General features: G+C 42.8%; 1 protein-coding gene and 1 pseudogene across 1 annotated transcript; both read left to right on the forward strand.

The window, feature by feature from the left end:
* The first annotated feature begins 3544 nt into the window (after nt 1–3544).
* On the forward strand, nt 3545–4246 carry LOC118997494 (proline-rich protein 23A-like; annotated as a pseudogene).
* Nucleotides 4247–9154: 4908 nt separating this feature from the next.
* Nucleotides 9155–10007, forward strand: LOC118997484 (proline-rich protein 23C-like). Its single transcript, XM_037061165.1, has one exon. It carries the CDS (start codon nt 9172–9174, stop codon nt 9886–9888), a length of 717 nt encoding a protein of 238 aa, XP_036917060.1. The 5' UTR covers nt 9155–9171; the 3' UTR covers nt 9889–10007.
* Nucleotides 10008–10603: the final 596 nt, after the last annotated feature.

Genomic DNA, 10603 nt, shown 5'->3' on the forward strand with positions numbered 1-10603 from the left:
TCCAGGTGGGATAGAGGTGATATGTCAAAGAAAGACACACGAGGATAATTTTCATTGTTTTTGGCCTGAGCAGCAGGAAGGAATTGCCAATTACTGTGATGGAAAACCCTCTGAAAGGATCAGGAATGGGGAAATGAGAGGAGCTCAATTTGAACCTGAAGTTTGGATACCTATTATTAGATGGATATGTATAAAACTGGCAATCTTCAACTATTCTGACATACAAATATAATTCAACTTAAATATCCAGGAGAAAATGCTGACAGTGCAGTTGGATGTTCACGGCAAAGGAACAGCAGGGAGACTTATATTAAGGAGCTACCAACCTACACATGGCCCTTCAAGGAAGAAAGTGATGGCTGGTAGAAAAAAGATAAAGCCAACAACAAGGTGCTGGGATATTCCAGCCTTCAGAATAAGAAGCAAACAGCTTAGGAGAAGGAAAAACCAGAGACAGACGGGAAGAGTGTGAGATCTAAGATGCCAGGGGAGAAAGTCCTCAAAGAAGAGAGTGATGGCCTGTCTCACATGTTCATGACTCAAGGGAAGAAAGAATTAACCACTAGATTTCATAATGTGGGGGGTCGTTGGTGACTTCCATGAGAGTGTTTACAGATGACTGGCATGGACAGAAGTCTGGCTACAGTGGGGTCAAGAGAGAGTGAGAGGAGAGAAATGAGAGAATGCAAGTGTAGTTGGCTAATCAAGAGTTTTAGTTGATAAAGAAAGAGAAAATTAATGAAAATTGATGTAGAAACTAGAGGAGAAAGTCATGTCAAGAAAGTTTTTGTTTGTTTTAAGATGGGAGCGTTTACCTCTCAATTATACATTGAAGATATTGATTCAGAGAAGGTAGCTAAAATTTGATGGTGCTGGGCAGAGATGGGGTAATTCTAGAGTGATGTTCTTAAGGAGGTAACATGGAATGAGATCAATTGCACAAGGGAAGGAAGTGACCTTCGCTGGGAGCCCAGATATTTCATCCATGGGAAAAGGAGAAAAGGCAGAATATATAGACCCCGGGGCATGGTGAGATGTAATAAAAGGAATTTGTAGAGATATGTTATGATTGCTTCTATTGTTTCAGGGAAAAAGCAGCAAGGTGACCATGTAGGAGAACATCAGGAGTGAGGCACTGGAGATTTGCAGAGAGAGGAGAAAGCATGCAATGTTCATCTAGAACAAGTGAGAGTGACTGAAATAGAGCATCACAGCAAGATCACTGGGCAGCATTTGGGGCCCACTTGAGGTTAACAATCATGAGTGTAAAGTGAGACTGGTCCACGGACTTGAGTGTTTTTCTCCAGCCCCATGCAGCTGCACAAGTGCAAGCACAGAGTAGCAGATACATTAACCAGGAAAGTAGCAGAGAAGAAAGGGAGCTGAAGATATGACCATGGCAATGATTACAAGGACTGTCCATGGAAGTTAAGTTCTGGGTAAGGAGGGAAGTGAGGACCTGCCGGTGTCAGTTTCAGGGAAAGAGTGGCAGGGTCCTGGGTTTGTCCAGGGGAGGAAGGTCTTGGAGAGTTTGAATATTTAGAGACCTGTGCTAGAAAGTTAGGAGGGGTTGCTCTGAAAATAAAATGTTTGAAATTGAGTTACCATTTGAAGTAATGACAAAATCCAGAGTATGAATCCATGAGACAGGAGGGAGGACAAAACTGTTGAAGGGAAAGGGAACTAAGAGGCCAAGATTTGGGGCAGAGGAGATGCAGGGAAAATTAAAGTCATGGCAAATTTTGCCAGGTATAAAATGTGTGAGAATTATAGTGAATCAAGTGCTGAAGTCTTCAAAACTATGACAGAGACATTCGCCACACATATATTTGACAAATGACTGGTATACAGCATGTCCAAAACCCATTTTTTAAACAATGTTTTGTTTCTTTACACATTGTGGTAATATTATTAAGGCCAGAGAGAGAGAGTGATGAGATAGTAAGTAGGGAAAGCCATTTGAAATAAAATGGTCAGCAATGGCCTTTTTGAGAAGGTGCTGAGTTGGTTTTTGAAGAAGGCACCTGTGCTATAAACTGGTGGAAAAGTCAAAATCCAATTTTTTAAGTAAAATAGCAGACTAAAGATAGAAATAGTTCAAAGAATAAGATATAAGAATGACCAATAAGCATATGACAAAATTATCTACCTTGATTAGCATTCAGAATTGAAAAATGAAAACAGTAAAATAGTATTTTCGTACACCATGATGGACAATCTTTAAGAGCTGGCAATAAGAAACATTTGCAAGAATGTAATGAAACAGAAATATGCTCTGGTCACAGGAGTGTAAACTATGAAAAACATTGTGGGGAAAAAAGGGGGAAGCATGACCTGTTAACTTGAAAAGGAATACATAGTACCAATTAGCAATCCATTCCTAGGTATACACAATAAATATGAGTAATGAGTCCATGATTTAAAACCAGATAAGTCTGCATTTGATTCCTACATCTAACACAAACTAGTTATTTAATTTTTAATAACTTGCTTTACACTCTGAGCTTCACCTGTCATGAAGACTGAAATAGATCTTTTTTTTTTTTTTCAAAGAGGGCAGGAGGAAACTTTGGAGATGGTAGATATGTTTATGGTATTTACTGTAATGATTTCAGGGACATATACTTATTTCCAAATTAAAGTTTCATGCATTGAGTATGTACAGTTTCTTGTATGTCAACCATGCTTGCTTTTAAAAAATCATTTTAAACATTCAATAAAATGATGGACATCTAATAAATGCTCAATAAAATGATTTGGTTGTATTAAGATGGTTTTAATTATATTGGTATTATTAATAGTTTACAAGAGCCTTAACCTTCAAGAAGAAACTGCCACAAATATTTTACGTTAGTGTTAAAACAGAAATCCTCTTAAGAAGAAATCAATAGTTTCCATTTAACCTGAAATTAAAGAACAAGCATTAAAGGAATTTCATGGAGCATTGGGTGGGTCCATTTTATGCTGGGAAAGGAGTGGTCTATTTGAGTGTTCTTTTCTCTAGAATGCCTGAAATCACAGACAAACATCACTAGAGGTAAGTAATATTTGAAGTTCTAGTATCATTTTGTCTTCCCCAAAGAATGAGCTACTCAAGTGTTCTGCCCCCTAGAGGCCTACAGAAGTATTTCCTTACAGTGACCTATCAACCATAGCCTAGGCAAAGATACCGCGATTTCCACGGGGCGGAGCCTCTGAGGGGGCGGAGCCTAGCATGAAGTTTTGAGACTCTGGTTCCCAGCGTGTCATTTGCAACCTCTTGCGCGCACGGGTCAGCGTGAGGAGCTAAAGATTTGGAAAAGATTAGTGGGTTTCCTACAAGCTGGAATGCTGGCCTCCCGGCAGGCGACCCTCAAGCTCTCAGGACTTGCCCCCCGCCCGCCTCACCTGTCATTGAGATTTGTCACTGAGTGACACTCCCCCTGTGCCAGGCCCAGAGAGCGCCACCTGCAGCGCCACGGAGGTAATGGCCAGCGTCAGGGCCTGTCCTGCGCCCCGGTGGGGACCGCAGCCCGAAGGACCTGGCTCCGCCAAGCACCACTGAATGGAAGAGCCCGCAGGCCCCGACTCCAGGCTGCGCCCAGCCTGCAAGATCCCGCGGGGCCTCCAGCCGCGGGAACGCTCACCTCCGTGGTGGTCCTGGCTCCGGGCTGTGCTCTGCAGCTGCCCCTGGACGACGTCTACCTTGTGCTGGAGCCTGAGCCAACGTGGGTCCTGCAAGTCTCTCTGGGGGGGGGGGGGGGGCACACACTTATGCTGGCCCCCTGGTCTTCTTGGGCTTCGGAGACGAATACTTGGTAGGGCAGCCTGACAGCCTGGAAGTCGGCGCTCTCCTGGACGCTCTCAGGGAAGACGTCGCCGTCCTGCAGGGATTCTTCCGTGCTTGTGTCCTAAAGATCGCCATCCAAAAAGAGGCCTAGGATGAAGATGAGGAGCCCGAGTTCCTACCTCCCTGGATGGACGCTGCAGCAGACTCCGTCGCTAGGTTCCGCCGGTCCGCTAGAGGGGTGATCGGCCCCAACCCGCACAGTCCCTCCAGAGCGCCCTCGCTTCAGGAATACACCCCTATCCACTGCTGAAACGCTCTCCTAGTCCCTACGGCAACTTGGACTTCCACATTCTGGAGCCCTTTCCCAGCTCATCGCTCCGACCTCTACCTTCCTTTCTGAATCCAGGTCCCCACGTGCAACCCCAGCGTCCTCTCGGTCCAGCGCGCAAGGCCCGGAGACGCCTGTTCCAGGAATGAACTGCCTCCTCCCCCCCACACACACACAATTCTAGCTACCCACTTGGAGTCCCCATGGGATTTCCAACATCGTTTATCCTACAACCTCGAAACTGAGCACTTCATTTGCAAAAGTTCCCTCCCCGCAGACTGGCTATACTACGCAAATGAAGTCATAAGGAAGAGAAAGCAGATTCGAGACTTCGTCTTTGAAATAGAAAATCTGCCCAGGTATACCAGACAGACAATTTGTTCTCATACGTCTGGGCTTTTTCACAAGACCATTCCCAGGCACCTCCATTCCCCTTCGTTTTGTATCAGTTATTTTCCCTCAAACTCTACTCCATCCCCATATTGTTACTCCTGTTTCTCCCAAATCAAGAAACCACTGGATTTCTCATGTTTATATTTTCTTTGTATGTTTTCCCATTAATTTATATTCTAGGTTATGGCTTTTCTCTTTCTTGATGTGTCCAGCTGCTCTTCTGGAAAACTGCAAAATAGTATAATGGTTACTTGATATAATAGCATGATGTTTGTTCATAGTTACCTCTTAACCTGCTGAAGTTCTCTTCCAGTCAGTTCACTTTTCATTATGAATAGCTGTTGGATTTAATCAGATGTTTCAAGCGTGCATTTGGGATATATATTTCCTTTTAAAAATCTGTTCATCTGGTGATTTTTACCTATAGACTGATGTAAAATGTTTGCATTTCTGCTATTCCACATTATTTCATAACTTTAAAATTCTACCCCAAGTTTTTCCCTATGTAAACCAAACTTCTAACTTTTAAAAATTTATTTATCATATTTGCTTCACATTTTTATTTAAAAAATAAAATACTGGTGGCCAAACTGAAGTCAACAACATGATTTTATCTTTTTAATATCAATACTATTTAGAGTTGCCAACATGTTTTACCAATTCTTCTATACCTTTTCACTCTTACATTCCACTCCTGAAGTCTAGCCACAATTTTCTTCTTGCTGAAGTATATTCTTTAATAGTTCTTTCCACCATGTCCAATGTATGGTAAACTGTCTTGGTTTTGTAAACCTGAACATGTTTTTGTGTGGTAAACTCTCTTAGTCTTATACGTCTGAAAATGTTTTATTGCTTATTCATTAATTATAACATGATGTTTAACTAAATATGTTAGTCCATTGCTATGCCATTTTTGTTGATTTTGAAAGCAAAAAGCCTGCCAATCAATGTTATTCCTTCTAAATTTAATTCAGCTGTTCATTTTAGCATATTTTAAAATATTTCTTTTCCTTTGGGGTCCTACAGTTTTATTATAATGTCTCTGGGGTAAATTCTATTTTTATTCAGCTGGGTAGAATTTGATTAACTATCAATATGGGAAATTATTTCTTGGCTGAAATCCCACAAAATCTTAGGCTCTATATCTTGGAATATCCCACACACACCCATCTCTGGAAATCCAATCAGATATAGTATATATAAGGTAGTGCTCAATATCCCATTGCTCTTAACATCTTGGTATCATGTGTGTATGCCTTAATTCCAGCTTTCTTTCTTCTTTAACCCAATTAACTAATTTTATTAACTGTTTCCAGTATTCTTGTATACTTCTATTAAAAGTGTTCATTTGTAGATGGTATATTTTTTCCTTTTCAAAATTTTTACTTCCTTCATCTTGTTTCAAACTTCTCCAGTTAGTATTATAAACTCCTATTTTTGTTTCATGGAAGGTATTCCATCCTTTATGTTTTAAAATTTTTTAACATTAATTAATAGCTCAGTTAATTCAATTTCCTCACAGGTAAAGTCTATTATTTCATTTTAATCACACTGGATTGCCTCATGTTGTTGGTTGCCTCAATTTTCATTAGTGGTTACATTTTGAGTGGGAATTCATCTTCTGCATTCCACAGTTATAATTTTTAGTTTCCACTTCCTAGTGGACCACAGCTCAGCACCACGGCTTTCGGGACTCTTTTAACTCGTCTCTGTGGAAAGCCATAGGTCTAAGCCCCAAGCAATCACCCAGTGGCCGTTTTTAGTTTCAGCTTGGCTTTCCTTGATCAACCACAGGCACTGCCATAAAATAGCGCTCAGTGCCTTTTCAAACTCTGATGATTGGCAGTAGGCCAATTTTCAGCCCTCTCAAAGGAGCAGAAATCCCATTAGTCTCAGTGCCACAAACACACCAAATATCAGCTGTCCATTCAGAGACTGGATTTTCTATTTTATTTCTTGTTCCTGGAGGTATGTGTCTTGCTTTTGAAAGTAAATGTCTATGTTTAATATGATTTAATATTTTCTATCTCTGCTTCCAATAGAAGGAATCCCCCTGTACTAGCATCTTGTCCACAATTCCCACCACAACGCAACCATCCTTCCTCCTTCCCCCCATTCCACATCAATTAATAGCCAGCCAAAGTATCTTCTATTCTGAAGAGGGAAGAGAACCCTGTTTGAAAAGCTGTCTACTACTGCAAAAGCCTCATTATCTATACTAGAAATAACTAAGGACATCGATTTTCAACAATATCTGAGCCAAATAGTCCAAATATCCTCAAGAACAACATTCTTGAAACTGATACATAAAAATCACTTTAACATTTTAAAGGCATATTTCAGCTTGTAAGTGTATCAGAAATCCTCCAATGCCAAAAATGATGACATATCACAAATCCAGAGAGGAAAGTGAATTCCCCCAATAGGTAATCTAACAAGCAAAAGAAAAAACTCATAATACAAAAGAAAATGTGACTTAAATTTATCTTAAATATACCAAGTCTTAAATTTATCTTGAAGATACGCAAGTCTGGATTGCATGGGAGTGGTAGAGGATGGAGATATACCAGTGTTTTGGAACAACCACCTAAGTGTTCAAGAAACCTAAGTGTATTTTGAAATCACCAAGAATTAGGATGGCACCAATATGGGAGAGAGTGACAGTAACCCAAGAATAAACATACTTTAAAAGTGTGGGAGACAAGCCCCGGAGTTGGAAAGAGAGTAAAGCACTACACCAAGACAGAATAGAGGGTGGTTATACTGATGACATGAAATTCAGAAAGAATAGAGAAATGGTTGGAAAGCACCAATAAGGAGCAAAAAATATGTATATATCATACCTCCAGACATTTCACTAAGGTGTGGGAGAGAGAACAGCCTTCACTTGAGAAGCCTTCAGAGAAAACACTGTACTCAGAAGGAGCAGGTTTCAATTTTAATATAAAGTTAAAGGGAAGGTGAAGATTTTTTGAGTGTTGTGATTGGCTATGAGCCTCAGAGTGCAGATGAAAAGATGTAGAAGATAAAGATAGGGGGTAGTGAGAAAATACCATAAACTGAGTACCTGAAGATTTGAATCTGAAATCTGAGGGATGAACAGATTCCTACCATGAGCAAGAATAAAAGGCATGAGGAGATCAGTCTTCATGACCCTACGGCAGACAGAAGTGGTAAGACTTCCAGCACCGGAGGGTAAAGGGAGCATGTTTCCAAGAACATAGAAAGTTCTGGAACATATTATGGTATGCCCTAGAAGCACAACTTTCTTCTTCATTCAGGAAACACAACTTCCAAGGTTGATACATTTAAAATATATATATTTAATATATATAATATATTTTAAATTATTTTTATATAAAATATATAGTCATATTCTATGAATTTGGTGTTTGTAAGACCACCAAATACCAAATTCAAAGAGAATAATTTTCATATGCAGAAAGAAAAGACAACTACAATGAAAAGGCACATCACACAGATGTTATATGAATGGCCATACATATATGAAAACCTCGTGAATAATCAGAGAAATACAACAAATACATGATGAAAATCCATTTTACACCATCAGATTGAAAAATGCTTAGAAATCTAACCATACTAAGTGTTGTCAAGCATGTGGTGCAAAGGGAAACTTACCCACAGATACAGAAATATAAATTAGGATAAATACTTAAGAAAGCAGTTTGGACTTATCTACTATTGTTGGGGTGCCACACACTTACAACCCAACAATTTCACACCTGGATTTTTTGCACAAAGTATATAGGTAAAAAGTCAAAGATCTCTGTTTTAAAGTTAAACCTATCAATACTATTTAATTCCCTAATTCAACACATACCAAATATTTAATTTTGTAAAATTCCCTTCTCTCCTCTGATCCTCACCAATGAGGACTGAATAACTTAATTTTTAAGCACACAATGTAATACGGGTCAGGTAGCAAGTTTGAATACAAAAAGTTAATCTCATGATAAATTTTGCTGTTATTAATTACCACAGCCTGACTGCTCACAAAACAAAATGTAACTTAAATATTGTAAGGGCTTTTCTATTTTTAAAAAATTGCATTTCTAATTTCTCTCCTGAATGGAAAGAATTTCAAGAACCATTTGCATTAGGAGTGGTGGGAGATGGGGTAAAGGCTTTTCATAGCGTCCGGGAAAAATCTTAGAAGACATTAGACATACGCTACCTCTAAAAGTAAGCAAGCAATTTATGAGATTGCGTTTTGGCTATTTTTCCCCCTCACGAATAAAGGCCACCGGGCCCCAAACAAACACCCAAGCCGCATTCCCCTACACTTCCTAGAAAACCTACCCTACCAAGGCACCGTACCAAACCTGATGCTCTTTCTGGCAGGAGGCGGGGCTTAGAGTGAGACGTAGGTCACCTGACAGCCCACGCTGTTAATCACCCAGAGCTTATGGGTCGGCGAGAGGAGCGGAAGATTCTAAAGTGCGAGGCCAGGCCCTGAGCCCCTCCGGGCTCTCCTAGAATTAGCGACTGTGGGCTTCCCGGTAGACGACCCCCCCAAGCTCCGAAAAATCGCCCCGCGACGCTCGGTCCTGCACCCCACCCGCCCCCGGCCCGCCTCACCTGTCATCCAGACCTGTCACTGAGTGACACTCGACCCCTGCCAGGCCTAGAGCGCGCCACCTGCAGCGCCACGGAGGTGATGGCCAGCCGGCTCCTCAGTCCCAGCGCCTATCCTGCGCCCTGGTGGGGACCGCAGCCCGAAGGACCTGGCTCCGCCAAGCGCCGCCGAGTCGAGGAGCCCGCGGGCCCCGAGTCTGGGACTGCGCCCAGCCTGCAAGATCCGGCGGGGCCTCCGGCCGCGGGAACGCTCACCTCCGTGGTGGTCCTGGCTCCGGGCTGTGCTCTGCAGCTGCCCCTGGACGACGTCGACCTGGTGCTGGAGCCCGAGCCAACGTCGGTCCTGCAAGTGTCTCTCGGGGGGCACACCCTATTGCTGGTCCCCCAGGCCCTCTTGGAACTCGGCTCTCTCCACGGCGCTCCGGCGGAGGACGTCGCCGTCCATCAGAGATTCTTCCGCGCATGTGTCCCAGAGATCGCCGCCCGGAAAGAGGCCTATAGCGAGGACGCGGACCCCGAGTTCCCGACGCCTTGGGTTGACGCTGCAGCAGGCTCCGTCGCTGGGTTCCGCCCCTACCCGCACAGCCCCGTTAGAGAGCCCTCGCCTCAGGCCTCCACCCCTAGTCCATTGAGACGCTCGCCTCGTCCCTACGTCAACCTGGACTTCCACCTTTTGGAGCCCCTCCCCAGCTCGCCGCTCCAACTTCTACCTCCGTCTCCAAGTCCAGGTCCGCACGTGCGACCCCAGCGCCCTCCGGGTCCAGCGCGCAAGGCCCGGAGACGCCTGTTCCAGGAATGAACTCCCCCACCATCCCTTGCCACCCGGCCCTGGTGCTAGTGATCTACCAAGACTCCCTGTAAGCATTTACCACCACTCAGAGATGGAGTATCTTCATTCATAGACAGTGAGCAGCTATGGTTTTTGTTGGCTTTGTTAGTTTTGTTTTGTTTTTGTTTTTGTTTTTTAAGTAAAAATGCCTTAATCCGTAGCAGCAAAACGCAGACTCTGGTAAGGACCTTTAGCAAAAAGCATAGACCACATACAGCCAACCATAGATTTTTAGATCCCTCGCCTGTGCTGATAAACACCTGTTTTTTCCACATCTGTCACCTTCAGCCAACTCCATTCTTATTTCACCCCTACTATTGCCTCAGACTCACCTCAGTTTCTTTCCAAATTTATCTTTTTCCCCATCACCTCCCCCATGCATTACTTCTTTCTCTCCATTCCAAGGTTATTTTTCCTTCTTTTTTTGTAGTTACGAATTTGCCTGTGTATTTCCCTAATGCTGTGTGAGGAGCTTCTGATCCGCAATTTTTTTTCATCAGCAATATTTTTAGCATGCGCAATATTTATTAGGAAGAGCCTTGTGAAAGAGAAGCAAAATAAACAGCACTGGTTAGAGGGAGAAACTGAGTTGCTACAGGTCCAGTGACAGCCTCTGCCACCTCACTGGGAGCTCTGGGGTTAGGATGGCTGGTCAGAGTTGTTCCAGGTTAGGCTGAAATAGCCC

Source organism: Sturnira hondurensis, unplaced genomic scaffold (assembly GCF_014824575.4).
Source record: "Sturnira hondurensis isolate 20B ecotype Veracruz unplaced genomic scaffold, ASM1482457v3 Scaffold0013299, whole genome shotgun sequence".
Classification (NCBI taxonomy): Eukaryota; Metazoa; Chordata; class Mammalia; order Chiroptera; family Phyllostomidae; genus Sturnira; species Sturnira hondurensis.

Bases quoted from the DNA above. Each gene is read 5' to 3' on its own strand.
- LOC118997484 (XM_037061165.1), top strand. From the start codon at position 9,172: ATGGCCAGCCGGCTCCTCAGTCCCAGCGCCTATCCTGCGCCCTGGTGG.